The 21988-nt window shown below is 40.8% G+C and overlaps 1 protein-coding gene across 2 annotated transcripts in view; it reads left to right on the forward strand.

The window, feature by feature from the left end:
• LOC105902252 (inactive phospholipase D5-like) overlaps positions 1-21443 on the forward strand; it is a 42009-nt gene extending 20566 nt beyond the window's left edge. For both annotated transcript variants that reach the window (XM_012829801.3, XM_031578729.1), the window contains exons 2-10: positions 1025-1161; positions 14387-14564; positions 15663-15771; positions 16016-16143; positions 16893-17090; positions 17998-18134; positions 18365-18530; positions 18743-18833; positions 20186-21443. In XM_012829801.3, the coding sequence (XP_012685255.2) occupies positions 1025-1161; positions 14387-14564; positions 15663-15771; positions 16016-16143; positions 16893-17090; positions 17998-18134; positions 18365-18530; positions 18743-18833; positions 20186-20451 (1410 nt within the window). In that variant the 3' untranslated portion in view covers positions 20452-21443. The remainder of the gene's footprint in view (positions 1-1024; positions 1162-14386; positions 14565-15662; positions 15772-16015; positions 16144-16892; positions 17091-17997; positions 18135-18364; positions 18531-18742; positions 18834-20185) is intronic.
• The last annotated feature ends 545 nt before the right edge of the window (positions 21444-21988 follow it).

Genomic DNA, 21988 nt, shown 5'->3' on the forward strand with positions numbered 1-21988 from the left:
GATTAATGTAGCATGTATAACGACGTTAAGCTTATTGAGGGCAATGAAACCCTATGCTTATATCCTGAGCTTTTGAAGATTTTTTTCAACTATATCTTTGATATTTTATTAATGGAACATTCTCTCTTGCCCCCAAGATCACTTGCAGCAATTCCCTGTATTCATTACTTATAACAGCCCTTTGCATGAAAAATACCATGGACCACTACACATTTCTTTCATGTTTTTTTTTTTTACTTGGATTGACTGCACACCCTTTGCATCCGGAATACACTACAGAACACAGAACCAACGGTCTCTGTGACATTCACTTTACTGGAACACACAGATGAATGTGCAGTAGAAAGATATTATTTGTATTCCTCATATTGTCTCCTACAGCCAAGCGCTGGCTTCATCTTTCCTGTGTAATACTGGTTCAGAGGGGAACCTCTGCAGGTTGCAAAAGCCTTCCAGAGCTGACTCTCCCATGGCAACACTTAAGCTCATCCCTCACTGTCACATTCTGTGCAAATAGGGGTCATTGTAGCGCATTTGGGTTCAGCCTGACAATAACATGTCAGGCCTGTGGTGCCATAAATAACCTGTAAGTAAAAAAAACACTCTTCCCTCTGGGTCACCTTCTGAATGGACCAACATGAACATGTGTCCATGCACTTTGCTGTGCTGACACACTTTTCCTGTGCAATTCCCTTGACAACGCACTGTTATCACTTGGTTTGCCATGTGTGCAATAAATTGGGGCGGGGGGTTGAGAAATTGGTACTCTTAGAGTGATTTCTGGAGTGTAAAAATAACAAGAATCAACGTTTTCTCTCTCTCTCTCTCTCTCCATCCCTCTCTCTTTTTCTCTCTCCCACACACACACGCACACACACTCTCTCTCTCTCTCTCTCGCTCCCTCTCTCTCTCTCTCACACACACACTCTTTCTCTCTCTCTCTCTCCCTCTCTCTCTCTCTCTCTCTCTCTCTCACACACACACACTCACACACTCTTTCGCTTTCACTCTCTCTCTCTTGCAGTCTCAGCAGAAATGCATTGTGATCTTTGCACTGGTGTGCTGCTTCGCTGTCCTGGTGGCCTTGATATTCTCAGCGGTGGACGTGTGGGGAGAAGATGAGGATGGCATCACTGAGGAGACCTGTAGCAGAACCTGCCGGTACGTAACTAAACAGACACTCAACATTCACAGCACTGCACCAAAACACAGGGGTGCTAGAGAGCAGCGCTTAGAGTAGGAGGCATTTTAGATAAGATCCTCCACCTTTGTGCGAATAAATAGTACTAAACTTCATTCTTCTTAAAAAGAAAAAAAAGAAAAATTTGCCCAAAAAAAGTTCAAAGAATATACTAAGAAGACTCCAACTGCTGCAGCTGCTTATGTCGTGGGAGAATCCTCACCAGATGCTAGCTTAGCTGATGCCAGTGGTCAGTCTAACCTGGCTATCGAGACTGACCCAAGACACACCGTTTGTAGTTTGCACAATAGGTTATTGTGATTGCATCAGTATTGTAATGCAGAGGTGACCTTTCCGAGCCCCACTTACATAAGGTCAGTGCCGTTTACTGTGGTTCCGCTGTATAACCCTACAGAATTCAGTGTCCTCTGTTGCACTCGCACTGTCTGATCCACTTACATTATAGGACTGGATTGAAGATTACAAAAGAATTCTGATGGACCCATTTGGTCTCTGGGGATCATTACAATCCACAATCCCTGTGATTGCCAACTCCTGTACTGTGGCTTGTTACTGGACAATCTCCCAGATCGAGCCATTTAACTCTGCCCCCAAGAGCAATCTGTCCTCCATTCCCCCTCCAATAAGTGTCCAAAATGTAATTCAGTGCGGTAAAGTTGAAACTGATTCCCTTTTTCTCTAAGAGACCCAGGGCCCGTTTGGGATCCATGCTTAGCACACTTCACTAAATATATCCATTTCCCTTCCCCGCTGGCAGCCTATCAGCGCTCCGACTGCTCCAGCTCTCCTCTCCTGAGAAGAAAAGGGCATCCTCAGAGAAGCAGCTTGTTGTCAGCACATGTCAAAATGATTAGAGCTCAGCACTTGTTTCCATCCTGTGGTTGGGCTTTGATCACACGCTTAGCACAGAACGGGCGCGGATGGATACCATTCCTGCAAGGCAGCAACTAAACCTTTGTTTTTTTCTACTTTGTCTTAAGCAGAGAGAACAAAAAGCCTGCCAATTTGCCCCTTACTGAATTGCCTGAAGGATACAGTACAGACAAAAAGAATAATTAGTTGTATGAGCACAGTATAGTTCTGCAAATTTAGAAGACAAACTTCCCTGTTTTGTTCAGAAAGTGGTGGTCTGGGCAAGGAACAGACAATATAGGACAAACTTTTGTTGTAATATTGTTAGAGGCCTTTTGAAAGTTTCAACAAGAGGCCTGAGTTATTAAAAAATGAGCGAATCCTTACTTGCAGGGTCTGGTCCGCTTAGCCTCCTCTGAAAGTCTGCTCCAAAATGTATTCCAAAACACTTTTGACATATAATTCAACTTATGTCTTTAGAATGACGGTGTTCACCTTTTAAAAATACAATATACTACTACATGAACAGGAAAATGTAATGTTAATTATGTAAAAGAGACACAAAGCTCTTGAAAAGATTTTCAACTCCAACTGTGCTTTGTATACAAATACACCTTTAAAGATTGTGGGTTAATTATGTTGCATGTGTGTGTGTGGTTCAGTAAACTGGTAAATCTCCAGTATTTTTATGTGGAGCTCTCAGCCATTTCTAGTGGTTTCTCTACTAAGAACACTTCAAAATGGCAGTTTCTCTGGGAACAAAGTTGATTTGAAGGCATAGGAATAGGAAAAGATTAAATGAGGACATCTGAAGCCAGAGCTACTAAAAGAAAAATCAATTATTTTCACAAGGCCTCCGATCCAATTAGGGCTCCATTTTCCTGGAGGAGCATGTAGCCCTTAGCCTTCTTTTTATTCCCTTCCTGATCAGGACCTTCATTCATCTCTGCCAGAGCCCATGCGGTTATTTCAATTTCAAATGGTTCAATGTTGAACTTCCTTTTTAGATGTTCAAAGTGCCATTCTCAGAAGAGCACTGCTACATACCAAACAGTTTTTATCCAGTGAAATGATATCTGACCGAACCTCCGACACTGACTAGACAGTTGCTTAACTTGTGCTGTATAGCTGAATGCTTTGCTTTTGCTCTATGATTTAAATATAATTTTCAAAAATATAAAAACAAACATTTAACTAAACGATAACAACAAATGTTTAACTAACTCAATCTTTCCAGCGTGATTTGCAACAAGATCTTCAATTTGTATTCCTTCCCATGATATTCCTTTTGTACCATGTTGCCAGTTCTCCTTCTTCACATCAGAAATGGGGAGCTGAAGAGTACAATGACAAAGCAAGGGCAGTTAAAAGCTGAGAAACCCTAAACGTGGTAGGAGGCGGCCAAAGGCTTTTCACAGCTTCAGGCTACCATGTATTTCAGAGCCTTTTGTGATTAGATTGACCATTCAGCACTGCCCTCCTGACTCTTAGTAATCTGTCAGCAGGGTAAACCATGGCTTAATGCCTTTCTACTCATCCAGTACAAACCTGAGCTATTTCAAGGCGTATATGTCATTGACGGTGGTCATTATGCAATTATCATTCAAGATAGCAAAGCTACTGTGCTGAGAGAAGGCACTGTCCACTTCAAACAAATGACAAAAGGCTTTAACGGAGGGTTTGAAACCAAATCCAGGCTGACGACTGCTAGATGAGGGACGGTTCAGAATTTCTATTCAGATCAGCCCTCAGTAATGCACAGCTAATGAAAGAAGAATGGAAAATACAGGCAACCTCTCAAAGGCATTAATATGACCCGAGAGATGTTTGTATCCACGTCACGGAACAACACTGTCTTTTCATGCAACATGCTTTTAAACTTTAGCCAGTTTAGCGTGTGTGCCTAAAAGGCATGCAGGGGGTTTCGTGTTGTCTGCATGCCTGAAATTAGCCACGGGATACCCACAACAATCATTATTAGCCAAAGAGAACCCACAACAATCATTGCCTCTGTTTTGATGTTGCTCTAAGATAAACGGTACATCACATGAAAGTACGGTGGTTACTTCATTCCAGTAATGGATGCCAGGGCTCAGAGTTGACAGAAAAGCAGATGTAATCATGTTTGCGCATTCTTGTATGTCTGAGAGTTGGGTCTCAGATGTCTGTCGAGATATCGATTCAGAGCTGTTTAATGGTGGAATTTAAAACTGTGAGAAACTCTCCATGTCTTCTGTTACGTGAAGACTTTACAAGCTTATAACACCAACTCTGTTCATCAGGAAATTATGAGATTGTAAGGAATATGAACATGAACAAATATTTTCAATCACACTTACTGTCAGGATTTTTTTTTAGGGTGAAAAGATTACATTTCATGCTTGGGCTCAGTGATGCAAAGTAGGCCAATCCCAGTATTGCTCCTCTTAAGTTTGTCTTTCTTCCACCCGTGTTTTGGTGCATTTGAGATATCGACACAGACATTGTGGCTCTGATGCTGTGCTTTTGCTTGCAGTAGAGAGTTGAGAAAATGTGTTTATGCAAATATCCAAAGAAAGCTGGAAAAAAGATGGTAGACCAAATGTAGATGGTTGTGTTCATACATTAATGTAATTAGTTTGTCTTTTACATTTTTTTTAAGTTATACCTTTAAAAGTAAGAAATAGACACTGTACAATCTAAAAACCGGATATTGTTACCAAAAATTATGTTTGAGGAGATTTGTGTGGTGTCTACTAGCCAACTAACATTAGCATGTTAGCAAGCGACCTAACGACAAAGTTAAACAGCGGTCAGCAATTCATAGCGGTTCATATTGGATGTTGACCTGTCAATCTCACTATAAATGTCTGCCTGTAGGCTACAGTAGATAGACTGATGGTAGCTGCCACAGTTGGCGAAGAAAGATTATAGAGGACAAAGTTATACTTTGTTATTTCAACCATGCCATTAAGTTTACATATCTAGCTGCTTATCAAAGATTTTTCAGTAGCCTATGTGACATATCAACAAGGTAATGCAGTGCTGATGGTGCAGTAGATGGTGTTGCTGCTTTCTGAGCTGTAGACCTGGGATTGATTTCTGGCCAAAGCAGGATACTATGAATGCTGAGTAGTTGCATTGTGAATGCAGTTAGCTCCTCTCACTGCAGTGATCACTGCAGCTGCGGTCAGATAGTCCGTACAATCAATTTTTCCTAACCACTTTTCCTTGACCTCGATGGAAAACGTCATGAGTTCAAGGAAAGATGTGAAGTAGAATTCATAAGGGCTTAGGAAAAGAAAATGGCGGTGCTAAGAGAATCCGACTGCACTTACACTGGGCTACTAATTATGCAGTTGTTATTGATGTGAGTCTCGTTGATCAGTTCTTGATTGGATTGTTGTTGCTGCCGCAAGGAATTGTGGGGTGATATTATCTCCCTTCCTTTCGTAAAGGATGCTCCAGTGTACCCTATGCTAAAGGCAGTGGTGGAGGAAGTACTGAAGTTTAGTACTTAAGTAAAAGTACAAGTACCCAGGAAAATAAAAGTAAAAGTAAAAGTACTACATCAACAATCATACTTAAGTAAAAGTAAAAAGTACTTACTTTTAAATTTACTTTAAGTACTAAAAGTAAAAGTACTCACGCAATGGGTTGTCTCTCAATGTCTAGGCTGTGCCATTTTGATAAAGAAAAAGCTACTGGTAATAAATGCCTCTACAGATGTCACTACTAGTAATAAATATAAGCAACAACATTTGTTAATTGGAAAGGTTGGTGTACTTATTGTGCCTACCATCTGTAATACTGTTCACACTATATCTTACAATTCTGCAGATGACAAGTTATCTACCAGGGATTATTTGCATACCAAACCAATAAAGACACCATGTGATATCTTTAAATCTTTTATTTAATTGTAAACGTGTAAAAAAGGGAAAGCTAACCTACCAGCTTTATCTTACCAATACGTTAAATATATAATGAAGATACAATCATGTTTTTTGATGCTATTGCTGTATGTCAACATGCATTTTGCTAGATAACATTATAATATCATGTCAGTAAACGAATTAAATACATATATCAATATTCAAAAGTCAGGGACATTAACGTAGCATAGCAATCACTCTGCTTACCTCGATATGCTACTTTAAATTTGAGGGCGAATTATTGAAGGCTAGCAACTCCTTTTTTTGAGGGAGACAGGAAACGCATTGAAACCTCCAGGCAGGGCCGGCGATTGCTATAGGCCAGGGGTTCTCAAACTTTTGCAAGCTGGGCCCCCCCAAAGCTGGTTAGGGGTAGTTGGGGCCCCCCCAGCGCGCGGCCCGCCGCCACCACCCTCAACTACACCACCATATATAGATAGATAGATAGATAGATAGATAGATAGATAGATAGATAGCATATTGTTATTGATAGGCCTGACATGTCAAGGTTAGGCTATTGTTAGGCCCATACAGAAAATTATTATTTTTATATTATATTCAACTATTTATTATTATTATTATTATTATTATTATTATTATTATTATCAGTAATAGTAGGCCTATTAGTAGGCTATTCATTATTATCACCATCATTATGTTATTATTATTATAATTAATGATTATCGACCAATTATTATTATTGTATTATTATCATAATAATAATTAGTGTTATTATTGCTATCATTTGGATACTGTTATTATTATGGGCCTCTTGTGATCTTTACAAAAAAAATCCTACAGGTCTGTCAATGTGAGACATGAGCCTGCTTTGCACTGCAAAGGTTCTCAAATCTTGGGGCAATGTTTGACAAACATATCCTCAGGTCATCCTCGATCTGTCCGCGGTTGCGGTATTTAGTTTTGAGCGCAGTCAGTCTTGAAAAGCCTGCCTGGCACAAATATGTCGACGCGAAAAGGAGGCGCATTTTTAAGGCTATGTCGCAAAGCTGATCATTGCTATCCAGAATGACGAAATAGGGGAGATGCTTAAGTCTACTGTCACTCTTCAGCTGCTCTTTCATGTCTATTGACAGCTCGTCTGCTGAGCAGAGAAATGGATCCCGAACTTAGGCGAATGAACGGTAGTCCTCTTTGAAATAGGACCCAAACTGATTTCTGATATTCGGGGTGATACAATGTCATTTGACATAAGTATTGCGCTGAGTTTAGCTCCTATTCTACACGTCTTGCGCGGCCGGCAAAATCCGTGTTTCGGCAATTGTATGGGGTTGGCCAAGCTTAGCAATTCTATGAGCAACTACATAAGATGCCTCCAGACACTGCTTGGAGATGGTGGTTCGTTGTTGCTGGAGGCCATCACGTTCATGTTTAAAGAAGTCCACAGGCTTCTCTTTCTGACTTTTACGAATCAGAAACGTGTCCATAGTTGTGTTTGTTTGCTGATACAGTGTGTGTGAAGTTAATAAGGTTCTAATTTCAACGTCGTGTTCTTGTATGTGTGGTTGTGAACGACATGGATAAGGATAAGGCTGTGCTAGGCAATGATTCCAAACAAAACTAACTGTACACAATGTAGACAGGGACAGCACAAAATAGTATTCAAGTGCTGGTGTTTTATTTGTTGCAACACGGTGGATGATACAAAAATGTAAAGGTAGGTGTTAAGGAGAAAAGGGCTAGCTGCAGTTGGAAAAAGGTAGCTAGCTAGGCTAGCTCTCGGGGCTACGAGCTTTTTCAAAAGACTGGAGCAAATTACTCCTTAGAATAGGCTACGAATAGACCTACTGCAAGCGCAGTAAGGTATTACTAAGGAAGGAGTGAGTCTTTAAAAAGACTGTTTATAAAGCAATGAATATCTGAATGATACAGGAAACAAGAGAAATTGAACAAACTGCAGAGTCGTCTCAGGGTGAGCGCTTACCAATGCCTGCGGTTTTTTTTTATACTCGGAAACTTAGGTGCAACTCGCGTTCAAATGATAAAACTCCGTTTTGATTGGTGGATCAGGAGCAAAACCGTATTTGATTTGTTTGGGTCAGTCCAGCCCCTTGCATTTCGCCACTGAGGGAGCTTTCACTAACCAGTGACAGGTCGGACTTAGTTTTTTTTTTTTCTCCGTCTGTGACATCGCGCCCCCCCTGGAGAGTGTTCGCGCCCCCCCAGGGGGGCGCGCCCCCCACTTTGAGAACCACTGCATAGGCGAACTAGGCGACTGCCTAGGGCGACAAATGGGTTGGGGGCGCCCTCTAGTGTCGCCCTTGGACCTACTTCCCATTAATCATAGTTAGAATAACAAGCAAATTAAAACATGTTTATTAATCATGATCATCCTAGGGCGCCCCTTCAGCCACACGTTTACTTGTCAACCTGATTTTTAGATTGAATTGATGGTTATTGTCGACTATTTCCTAATGGGGGGGGGGGGGCGCTGCGGTTGCGTTAAGTTACGTCACGTTAGTTACGTGAGGGCTCCTGTACACTGCCAGGGTGGGGTGAGCGTGTCAGTTACGTGACATTCGCAAAATGAAGCGGTCTAAACCATCTGGAGCACAGGGACGAAAACGAAGAAAGGAAGAAGAGGAAAGAAAGCCAAGTATAGAGGTAAGTCTTCTCATCTCAGCCATTAAGGTGTCAAACGAAATAAATGTAGTATTGTGCATCACCTAATATTGGACGTTTCATTGCGGTCACTTAGGCTAGCTATAGCTAGCTAGCGACTGTTACTTTGCTAATTTGCTACGTAGGATATTACTAGCAAACGTAACTTCACTGATAACCTACATGGATGTAAATGTCAAAAGACCAGTATCTGGATAACGTATGCTAGTTATGAAAAGTAAGTTGCTGTCTACATTCATTATAAATGGCATAAGTTCTGTTTAGTGAATTCACAACTAGCAGGTGCATACACACACAGTAACCATTTTGGGGATAATGTTGGTGTTCACCCTTCTGTACAGTTCCTCCCCAGGAATATACTAACATTTTTGTTTATTTTTGTTTTAAATTGGCCAGATGCACTCAGGCAATTTTTGCAGAGGCCGGCACCTGCTGGAGAAAGGACGCCTGATTCGCCTCCCTCTGAACTTTGTAAGTAGCCTATACAACTAGTACTACTGTTGCTGTTTTTGTTATTGTTATTATTATTAGCAATTATTACTTTCATAATCACATCACAATTGTTATCAGTAGCCTAGTATTATTTAGCCTTGTGGCAGTAATTGTAGTTTATCTACTGCAAGTTACATGGTCAGATAAAATGTATTTGTACAATGCAACTATGTGGTAAGATGATAGAAATGACCAAATGCAACTGTGTAACGAACAGCATGGATGAACTCTGTGTTTAAATACAGCTGCAGGAGAAGGGGCATCCAGTAGTACTCAAGGGGCCAGTAACACACAGGCCAGGAACACACAGCCTGCATCAGGTGAGTCTATTTAATAGTATTTATTCAAGCCACATTCCTACTTTAAAGTACAATAGAAACATGTTAGCATGTATTAAATACAATAGCTTGTTTTCTTAAAGAAGTTCAACCACATTCATGATCATTTCACGTATTATATTAAACACCGCTTGTCTGGCTATACAATATGCTTGAATACAGGTGAAGGTGAAGGGACATCCAGGACCACATCAAGCACTCAGGGCACCAGTGAAACTACACTGCCGCCTGCAGACACCTCACCCTCCACAATTCCTGCTATCCAGGGAGAACCTATAGATCCTGCTGACTGGCCAGCCCTCTGTGATCCGGTAAGGACAGAGTTAGTTTGCAGAGGACCATAACAGACCAGTCCAGACTTTACATTTCCAAAAAGAGATGATGGGAGAAGCTGCCACCCCAACCACTTCTACAGGACATTTGTAAATGGGGAGAAAATCAAGAGAAGCTGGCTTGTATATTCAAAGAAAAACAATACTCTGTGTTGCTTCTGCTGCAAGCTCTTTTCACAGAAAAATGACCACCTCATTAGTAGTGGCCTAAATGACTGGAAGAATTGTAGTGAGGTATTTGAGATATTTTGTAGTGGTACGTACAGTATTCATAAAAGCACTTTTGTTTGTAGAGGGTATAGTTAGGGTATAGAGGGTCATAATTTGCTTAAATGTCCTTACAAGTGCTTAAGAGTGTTTTGCACAGTTTATGGAGTTAATTTAATCCTAACTTTGAGTGTGTAATAAATTATTTAAAATAATAAAAAAAGAAAATGTTCTGAAACTACTCTGGTGTTGTCCATGCAACATTTATTGTTGAACTGCAATGTAGAATAGTAGAATTATAAGTGGGTGAAAAAACTGCTATGCAAAGTAAAGTGATGTTAAGTATTGTGGGGGGGGGGCAAAACTCAATCTCGCCTAGGGCAACCAAAGGGCTAGAGCCGGCCCTGCCTCCAGGAGTCATTCTTGGGCCTTTGAACTCGAACTTATCTTTTAAATAGGGCCAAGGGTGGCTCATATCAGAGGGCTCAGTTCAGGCCGACTCTGGATCCATGTTGAATAGGCAGTAGTCAGGCTATCTGTTGAATGTTTAGGTATAACAGGCAAAGCTACCGCTAGGACTGCTGCCAGACGCGCACTCCGATATCATTGGAGTTGATAGAGCCACCTGATTGGTTTAAACTTCCAAAACAGCAACGCAATCCATAGTTTTGTGTAGCCAACATTTTGGCGAAACTGTGTTCATAAAATGTAACAAGTAACAACACATATTGTAGAAATGTAGCAGAGTAAAAGTATAGATACTAGCTTAAAAAATGTAATGGAGTAAAAGTAAAGTAAAAAGTATGCACTATTATTTTTACTTAAGTAAAGTACAGATACGTACAAATTTACTTAAGTACAGTAACGAAGTAAAAATACTTCGTTACATTCCACCACTGGCTAAAGGACATACAAAAGGAAGCACTGAAGCACACTTCCTAAGCATTTAGAGAATTCGACCAGCTCTTATCATGGCTGCCACTTAGATACTTTTGGGTCATTTCACTCAGTTAGGAACCTTCCTAAGCAAATAAGACTATCTGAACAGGGTTCGCTGACATGAGGACGATGGACGGGGACAAGCCATCTGCTCACAGTGCTGTGGTGACGCCAGCCACTGGGTTGAGCTCTGATTCTCGGCCTGAGCTTCTAAAATGCCATGATGCTGAGCTTAACATGATTTTACCAAAAATGTCAAGAGGAATACCTCCCGCTCTTATCAGTAGCAATCACATTTCATCCAACATTTGATATTGTATTTATATTTAATGTATTAAAATCAATTTATCAATTTATTCAAACATGGGATATTAAAATATTAGCGAGACTGTCTGGTGTTACCTTGCACTCTTCACTGATGTATTCTAAGCCTGCTGTACATGTCATGAAGGATTTATGTATGTCTATAGAGTTGTGTTTTAACACTCTATTAGAGGACATTATGCATTATGCATTAGCTGCTTTTAACCACCTCAATGTTCGGACAGAGTGGAACTGAATAAGAAAAGATCAGAAGTGATTTAGATGAGAGGTGTGTGAGATGGATGTGTTTATGAAATGTATGTATGAAGGAGAAGGCAATGCCTTTCTGGTTCAAGAGATACTGTCATATAAATCAGTGGACTTTATTTTATAGTTTTATAGTACCAATATGCTGTATATTTAATGTACATGTCCTGAGTGTGAGTCAACTGCCAACCAATATACTGCTCACATCAAGGTATGTGTTGTATTTCACAAGCTATGTGGTATGCAGTACATGGACGTATGGATCAAGGAAATGGTTTATTTATCAGATGCCTTTTAATATTTCATAACCACAGTTAGCTGTCACCATTGGATGTCACTGTCACACACAGTCCAAAGTGGCTTGCATGCTGAAAAGAACACATGTGCAATAGCATAGGCACAATAGAATAGGGAGGACCATAACTTGTGTGCTCACAGACCTCCTCTGGGGAAGGTATTGTGCTGTTTAAAGGACTTTTACCTCACTCCACGCTCAACTCAACTCTTTTACCTCACTTCACACTCAACTCAACTCTTTTACCTTGCTCCACGCTCAACTTCTCTGCTGACTTTATGGGCATTTTGACTGGAAATATGTAAGGGATAATGTATTGTCTGGAGGTCGTTATCCAAAAATAAATCCCGACGGGGCGAACAACACCCCGACGCGCAGCGGAGGGGTGTTATTTCGTCCTGAAGGGATTTATTTTTGGATAATGACCGACAGACAATACAACTATAGAAGACATTCCTCCAAAATACCTCTTTTTAATGATTTAGTTGCCGTTTCGTGATTTCCGCTAAGAAATAAATAGTTCTTCAAGCAAATAGAACTTTTAAGTTTCAGGTGTTGCGTAGCAACCCATTACTTGCTGAATTCAAATTACAATGAGTCTGTTACGTTAAATGACCGGACTACTTGCGGAATGATATGAAAGATGTGAATTAGAAGCAAAAAAACCCGTTGCCAATGACAGCGGTCAATATCTTTTCGCAGCGGTGAATATCAGGAAATATTCACCGGCGAACGTTGGGATGGCCCATTCAAATCAACGGAACTTTTTGGAACATTCTGAAGAGCCGTATAATAAAATATAATAATATAGTATAATATAAATATAAATATTCCAGAGAGCGAAGAGCTAACATCTCTCCTGCCCTTTTGCGTCACCAAACCTTGACCTGCTCAGTGACTGTTCTGGATTGGCATAAGAATTGATGCATCCTCTTCTCAGTTCTGCTACATGCTAGACAGTAGATATTAAATAGAATTCTATTTTATTCACCCATTTTTTTTTTTTTAAGATTTATTTTTGGGCTTTTTAGGCCTTTATTAGGACAGGACAGTGAAGTTATGACAGGAAGCGAGGTGGAGAGAGGACTGGGAAATTACATCAGGCCAGACCTGAACCTGTGTCCCCGTGGGCTATGAACCCCGTAAGTGGGGGGACTTATCGGCTTGCACCACTGTGCCCCCTATTCACCCATTTTTAAATGTTTTATAAACAGGCATGTTCTTGTGTGTGTTGACTGTTTGTACAACCTCAAAGGGTGCTTGAGGTTACCACAGTAGAAGTGATGCAATTTCCTCCTTCAACATTTCCTATTTTGTCTTAATTCCATGTTGTGCGGCTAATGCATTCTCTCTTTTGTCTATGGTCCCAGAGAAGTTCGAGTGCACTCATTCTCCAAATATTATCTTTCAATTCCATGTGCCAGCCAATGAACTCTTTGTTCAGTGTGATTCGTGTCATGCAAGGTGAGGCTGTATCTTGCCCATAGACAGGCCTGCTGTGTGTCTTGCTCGGGCCTGAGGACTCACAACGCATGTTCTACTTGAGCACGGCAAAACACCTCTCCTCTCCAACACACTATTTAATTATTATACCTTTGCATGGTTCCCCCCCCATACACACACACAGACACACACCCAGTCTTGGACGCAGGGTCATCTGTACCCTTTGCCCCCCCCTCCAACGGCTGGTTTGTCCGTACATCATCAGTGCCGCTAGAAAGCTCTGCTCATCCACATGTACCACATGTAACCGCACGTTCCCACTCTGACCACTCTAACCTCTCCCATCCTTTTCCTAAATCTAAACTTTGTTCTTTGTGTAGCCATGCGTCTCTGCAGCCCCATAGTTTGCTCTTCACACTGTAAGCAATGGCCAATCATTTGCCAGGGCAACCAGGCTAGAATATGATGTGACAGGTGCATTCACTTCACGCTTGAGTCCTCCATTACCGTTCCACATGATTTACTGTTTTTCCCCTTCTCCAATATTGAACCTCTTCTACTTGTATGACGAATGTATGCCCAACTCTGCATCGCTCTGATTCAATGACTTGGCAAGCAAGCCACTCAGGCTTGACGGCAGCATGCTGTGTGTGTTTTTAGGTAATCCAATTAAACACATCCTCCCCCACCTACCAGCGCTACTAAAACCAATTTCCCCAGGTCATTCTCAGCCTCTCCTGTTGGACATGGATGTGATTATAGGGACATGAAGGAAAACAGGGAGAGATTATTGGATATAAATTGGCCATTTCCTAACTTCAGAAAGATTGTGTAACCCTTTTTATGATGCATTGTACTGCGAGAGCAAGAAAGAGTGTGCCTACTGCCTACTATGAATATTGTATTCTTAACGTCAGAATGCAGGGGGAATTGTTGTATTATTTTTAGCATTGATGAATAAAAACGTAGCTGTTAATTTTTTTGTCTGTATTGGATAGATTTATAGTCTTCACAACCGTCACACAATGACCATGAGTGTGGGGTATAAAAAGACAAAAGAGTCATAAAAAGAAAAAAAGAAATATTTGTATAGTCATATGCTTATAATGAACAAAAAGTATTTTGACATACAATTTAACTGACCGGCTCCTGTGTTTCTTCAGAATGGTTATTGTGGAGAATATTCCGGAAGACGTGTCTTTGCCTCACAATGGAACCACTCCGCTCACCGCTGGTCTGCACAGTCTGTTGGACCTGGCAACCCGCCACGTGGAGATTGTTTCGCCTCACTGGACTCTGAACTCCACTGACTACGAGTCCAGCATCCCCACAGCAAAGCAGGTAGCTATGACGACCCCCCCCCCCCACACACACACACACAAATACAAATTACAGTTATAAATTGTACTACCAAACAGTATTTAACCATCTTATATCCAGATGGTCATAGATCAAATGTTCTTGCTGAAGACGACTGATGGCCAACATCCTTTACACACTCTTGAGATAGTTTTGTATACCTCACTTGACTGAATATTTCAATGATGAACCATGCCATAAACTCAAGCTTCATATAGCAAAAGCTCAGTACCCAATCCCTCCCTTAAGCCAATCAATCACAGTGTTGGCCTGTCATCCTAACAGCATTGAGGACGGATACACAGTAACTCAATCCCCTGTCACAGATGTTTTCCACAATCATTTATTTTTCCACAAACACAAAGTGTGGCTGAGCCATTGCCATGCTGTCATAGGCAGCTGGGTCACACACTGACTGAGTAGGTGCTGATTGGAATAAGACTGGCAAACGCTGAGACGATACTGCAAGCATGCTGTTTGTTGGCGTGAATGGAAATGTGTCAGCCTCTAATGACATCCCCCAGGCAAAGTGGCTGGATGGAAAGTTTGCTCTGGGCATTCGGACTTTCACATATCTCTTTGCCTGAGCCAGTGGATGTTGGTCTCAGCATACAGAGGATATAAAAGCCAACTTTCCAAACAGTGAGATCCTGACATATCATTTTAAGGCCCACCCTGAGTTTCAGCTCTCCTGCCATATGTGGAACAGGAACTTCGGAATGTTTGCAATCTCAGCACAATGTTACAAACACAAGTGACAAAACTATTGAAGGAAGGGGAGAGTTTTCCAAGCAGATACCACTGTCTCACAAATAGTCAATTATGAAGTTTGTGTTTCAGGTTGTTTCATAACAAGCTCACAACCTCTTCAACCTTCAAGCCTATTCAACCTCTTCAACCTTCAAGCCTATTCAACCTTCAAGCCTATTAGTTCAAGCCTGACATTAGGGGGAAAAGTGTTTTTTGATTGTAAAATATATGGTCTGACATGTAAATGTATTATATTCCTACTCCTATCTATTTAAGAAACAATGCTGGCTACACTTATTTAGATTCCACTGACGCTTTTCTTTCCCATAGGGCCGTCTCTTACTCCATAGACTGATGGGTCTCAAGTCCCAAAAAGTAAATCTGAAAGTGGCCAGCGATCTGACTGACTCCAAAGACCTTAAGGTCCTTTCTCGTCATGGTAGGTCCAACCTTTGTGTTTGTGGCGTGCAAGCTAAAAAAAAAACCGCATACTCTGTCAAGTGTAATGTGTGCGCTGAAGTTAATGCTCCTGAACACAAGGCAATTGAAGTATGACAGCACTAAGACAAAATATGAATACCACTGTTAGAAACTATTATTGATTAGGCAGCAGGTATTCCCATGACTGAAGAGCTGTGTCGCTTTGAGAGTGTTAAGCCTACAATGTGAATTGTCTTTTAAAGGTGCAGATATTCATTACCTAAACATGACAACCCTGACAAATGGGCAGCTACTCTCCTCCTTCTGGGTGGTCGATAGGAAGCACATATACATCGGAAGTGCGGGCATGGACTGGAGAGCACTATCCACGGTACAGGAGTTCATTAATATGATATGAAATATTACATTACAGTCTCTATCTTTGGAAACTGAAGCACACAAAAAATGATCCCAGGCTACTTTTCCTCTCGAGGCTATTAAGAGTATCTGGCCGTGTTGCCTTTCTCAGGAATCTGTGGTATCTCTCGGTATTCACCCCATTCCTGCCCTTTGTTCAGTTGGCTCAGCTGTGGATGCTTGTACATGCAAGCTCTCACAGCAGGCCTTATCAGAGGCACAGACGAATGCTGCGAGAGTGAGAGCGTCCTCTTTGCAATGAAAATGAGAGGTGCTGAAGGCGCTTAGACGGGCCTGACAGCAGTCTTCTCTCAGGGCTGTTTGATCAAGACCGTGGAGGCAATGCCCCACGAGATAGAGACGGGGAGATCCCGAGGTCCTGAACTCTGATCTGATCAGTACTTGATGTGTGCTGCTAATTAAAAGTCTAAGCACGTTAACTTTGTCTCCCGGCCTGGTTTTTTAATATGCTGAATCTGCATTGTAGTCTAGCCATTATTACCCAACAAATGCTACCCCAGTCCCCTGTAATATACAATGTGACATCTGGTAGATCTGTCAGTTTAATGTTGTGTACGGCCTGGAGAGCTGCACTGGGACCCATTAATCAAACTCTGCATGTCCACAAGTGATATCAACTGATGCTGTAGCTGCATGTGCATGGTTGTTGGTGGTGTTGGTGGTAGTGGTGGAAGTCTCATGTTTGCCTTGTTTTGTCCCCAGTTAAAGGAGTTGGGCGTCATCCTCTATAATTGCAGTTGTCTGGCGCTGGACCTGCACAGGATATTTAGCCTCTACTGGCAGCTGCAGTATAAGGACTTTATTCCCTCCATCTGGTCTAAGAGAGTCAATGGACTATTCAACAAGAAAAGAACTCTTCCACTCATTCTGAATAACGTGAAATCAGAGGTCTATCCATCTGTGAGTACATTTCAGCTGCACTACTCACATACTGTACTTGTGGTCAACAGCATGTTGTCTGATGCATATTCATCACCTTGCACCCAGCTAATAAATGAATGTTTAATTACCGCGTTGAGCTAGATGGCTGGCCCACATAAACCTCATTAATCAAAGACAGCGCCGCTACATCGAGGGGCTGTGTTTAGCCTCCTCCAATCGATGAACTCCCCTTGAAATGTGGATATGAGTTACAGATACGTGAAGCGTTGTAAGGTGTGATCAATCACGGTTCTCATCACCAACTGGTCCTCCCTGTCCTGATGATTGAGTGTTCTTCTCACAGATGTTTTGTATTGATGAATCACCACCATCTCTTTACACGAAGGAAAATGTCACATTTCCCGTGTTCAAGGTTAAGGACGGCGCCCCATATATAAACCAAGGCTGTAATGAGAAGAAAAAAAACACGCCAGACTCCAGAGCAATAAATAACAGCTCCTGATAAAAAGTTACAGGAAATGAAGTCATTGGAGGTGCTGCTGTGTGCAGATTTACACCTCCTGGGGTGCTTTAGGCAGGCCTTGAGTCATTTGATTTGATCCCCTCTAGTCCGTTTTGAAGTAATTTACGGGTTCCATCCAACTCAGTGAGCTCATCTAGAATAATGGGGTTACCAGGGTGCTGAGTAATTACTAGAGTTTACACACTCAGGAAAGTGTGATCAATGATCTGATGTTGAAAATTAATAGATGAGTTTTCCAGAATGTAATGGATTATTTCATGGACAGTTAGGCAGAGGTTAACAAAATCAGGTTATAGGTGTTAGTCTCACAGATTTATGGGAATGCCAAGAGATGATTTAAGCCTGTAGTACTCAATAAGCCTTCTGCTCAATAACGATGCAATGGAATTGTTGTTTCTCCAGAATTCTCCAGATGTCTTTTGCCCCAAAGATCGAGTCCGGGACATTGACGCCATCTTTAATGTGATTCAGGATGCAAAGTTGTTCATCTATATCTCCATCACAGACTATGTGCCTCTGGTCAACAATGGGCTCAGCAGGTGAGCAGCAGACATGGGTGACCTCTTCCCTTTACGCTATACATAAACAAACCTTACTGACTTACCAGAACACGAAACATACTGTGATAACATAATAACATAATACTGTAAGGTAAGAAACTGCTCTTACAGCCCAAACTCCTACAAAGTGTAGGGGCAACAGATAGTTAAATGAGGGGAAATGACAATTGAAATGAATAACAAACCTCTTACTCTATGCTTTACGGCAGATACTGGTCAGCGATTGATGGGAAGCTCCGTGAGGCTTCACTGCTGAGAAACATCAAAGTGCGTCTTTTAGTGAGCTGCTGGGAGCAGACACACCCTCTGACGTTTAATTTTATGTGGTCTCTGAAAAGCCTGTGCATGGAGATGCCCAACTGCTCTGTGGAGGCGGTGAGCGCACACCTTTATCTATTCATTACCAGCTGCTTGCACCTGTCCTGTCTCACAGTCCATGAATACCAAATGTCACTGCATCCCCTTGCCCATTCCTTCGTAGTCTTTAGGGTTCCACAGGGATTATGCATGTTTAGCCTTTAATGATATGGATGTAACAAAGCCTAATCTCTCAGTGTCTCATCTCTCTGGGGTTGTTGATTCTGCAGAAGTTCTTCAGTCCCCGTGAGGAGCCAGATGGCACGATTGAAGGAATCAACCACAACAGATATATGGTCACAGACAATGCGGTATACATAGGTAAGTGCAATCAATCAGTCAGTCAATCAATTATTCGCAGTGTTATTATTGGTTCAAATTAATGCTATTTTGTTTTCAGTTAACTAATCATGTACCTAGTCGTAACCAATAATCAGATGTCAAAAATGGTGAACGCAATAAGATGTGCTTATGGGTAGGTTGATACATAGCTATGATGCCATAAAGAAAATAGGATAGCACTTCATTTTACGGTATTATCTAAAAGTTAGTAGGTACATATGTAGTAATTATTAGTACTTTCCCATCAATAACTTTCATTTTTAGGTTAGTACATAGTTACTTGCTATGTACTTACAATGACTTTAGTGTGGTAAGTATTTAATGGGCAAATACTGTATGTGGTCATTATTAGTAGTTCCTCTTACACTACTTTAATTATACACAACTTTTATTTTACTGCTACACTACTTTCATATCATTTATAACATTATGTTAATTTACTTACATAAATAATTATCAGTATGAATTAGTAAGTCAGTATAAATAAGTCAGTTGAAACAGTATACTGTATTATGTGTGGTTATGTGTGGTAATTAAATCTCACTCTCATGACCTGAAATGCAACAATCAAAACTTCCCATTCTCTGGGAAAAATAAGTGGTTAGAGGTTTAAACTTACAGGCTGGTGTCTGCACGGTGTCCTCCCTTCACCTCTAACATGAATACAGGAGAGATTCACTGATTTTATTTTAAGGTGCTGTCTCATTAGGCGACAGAAAACTGACTAAGATATTATTATGCAGAATAATTTGGCTGTTCCCCTTTCCTGGGAATGGAGAGGAGAAGGACACTAACTAAGTGATGAAAGCTCACTAAGATGAAAGAATGACCAATAATTACATACCTGCCTGTTAACCACCAAATAATAACCAGACTCTTGCCACAGCACATTCCTATATTATTTCAGGTCAAATTAAATGTATGCACGAGGAATTACAAAACAAATATTAGACTACTTATTATCTACCTATTAACTAGGCCTACTTTATTATTATCATTAGCCTATGCTATAGCCACTGTATGTATACACAGCCAGTACACACATCATTAAAAATGCTGGGTAAGTACAAAAAATTACCAATAATTGGTCTGTACTTATCCTTTAATAACTAAATAATTACCATGTTCTTGCCACTGTGCATATCTTACAAGTAGCTATGTATTTATATCTAAAATGAACAGTATTCACATACAAGTACAAATAATTAATATATATTTACCCACCAATTACTAGATAATTACTGTACCATAAAATAAGTGCTACCAAAAACAGATGTGGCATTTGGTTTTGTGTTGGTTCACTTAAGTTGGATGATATGTTTGTCCCACAGGGAATTTTGGCTGGGTGGGGAACGAGTTTGTGTACAACGCTGGAGCCGGTCTCGTAATCTCCCAAGAGGAGGACCCGGAGGACCGAAATGTCACCATGCCGCAGCAAATGAGGGCAGTGTTTGACAGAGACTGGCACTCGCGCTACTCTAAGACACTGCAGCTCAACAAGATCCCCAACTGCAACAAGCACACAATCCTTCCTCAATCACTCAAGGCATGGGATGAGAGTGTCGACGAGAAGGACAGCCCTAATGCCTCTTTGTAAGTAGAGACCAGTGGGGCAAGGTGTATGGATACCACTTTTTAACCTGTAAATGTTTCACAGTCTCTTTTATCTGTGCCACTGCTGACACATGCTGCTTATATTGTGCACTTTTAAAGGGTATGGGGAGGAATGAATAAACAGGCTTCCATTAGCTGCAGTGTTTTATCACACAGATTTATTTTTTTTGCAGTGCAAAAGAGATTTACGAACCACAGCCTGCCTTTCTGTTTCAACCACAGGGATCAGCACTTATTTGTTTTGTATGTCTGTACACTAGGTATGAGTCAAACATGGGGCGCAGGGTTTTCCAAAAGCAGGTGATCAAACAAAGTGAGCAATGGAAAGAAATCATCCCTTTAATATTTTAAGCCCACAATCTTTGGTGGGTTTTTTTCCTAACCTATACAGAAACATTATAAAATGTTTAGCTCAGAAACTCTACAAACAAATATGCTTTTTGTTCACTTACAAGCAAACAAACCTTTACAACCTGTAATGTGTTCATTTGATGGCATATTTTAAATACAATATATATAAACTATATAAGAATGCATTTTTGCAATATACAGTAAAATAAATGTGTCTGAGGTAGGCATACTTACCACAAACAAGTGTAATGTGCTCCTCTTCCTTGATCCAGTTTACATTGGCAAAAAAATCTGTTTTATATAACAGGACTATACTTTTTTCTACTTGCATGATTGTTCCATACACAATCTTCTGTCAAACCAAAAATCTTTCACATTTGAATGTACTTTGGTCTTGTGTATATGATTTTATTTTGACTTTCCAAAGGTGTTTTACAATGTCAACATTTGTGAGACTGCTTCATGTTTTAAGGCATCCTTTTTTCAGTGGCAAAGTTAATTAGGCCTCTGGTTAACGGGACGGAGTGGATGGGACTTTTTTTTAACTCCAAAATGACAACAAAAACTGAGTGTACTATGCAGAGCATGATACAATTTGCATTCCTCTTTTTTTTTGGGGGGGGGGGGGGGGGGGTGTGTAGGATAAATACCCCTAGCTCCTAGCTATGCTCCTAGTGAATGAACATGAACTCTGATACGAGTCCTAGAAAATGAACTTGTCAGAATTCGTTTTCAGAATCCACGTAACTTGCCCTTTCAATGAATCACTGACAATGAATATTTCACAGGATTCAACTCCTTGTGCTGGTAGTTATTGGACCACACAAAGGCCGAGCTACTTACCTGTACCGACTTGACCCTGCCCAAGGACATTGGACAGTGACAGCATATGTTTCCATACCCCAAATCCATATGAATGAATCAAATGATAAGTTAGGCTGTTGTTTTGCAGTTCAAAAACATTTGGGGTTTTGGTTTGGGGTTTATAAAACTATTCCATGGACATTCATAGTTTTTTTATACAGTAATTTGATCTTTATATAAATTCATATGGAACTCTTTTCGAAAAAGACGTTACACTTACAGCATAGTATGACTTACGTTTTTCTACTCATAGACTGCAAAGGTCAATCTTTCTGAAATGACTTGCCATTTCCACCTCTTTCCGA

Source organism: Clupea harengus, chromosome 13 (genome assembly GCF_900700415.2).
Source record: "Clupea harengus chromosome 13, Ch_v2.0.2, whole genome shotgun sequence".
In the NCBI taxonomy this organism is placed as follows: Eukaryota; Metazoa; Chordata; class Actinopteri; order Clupeiformes; family Clupeidae; genus Clupea; species Clupea harengus.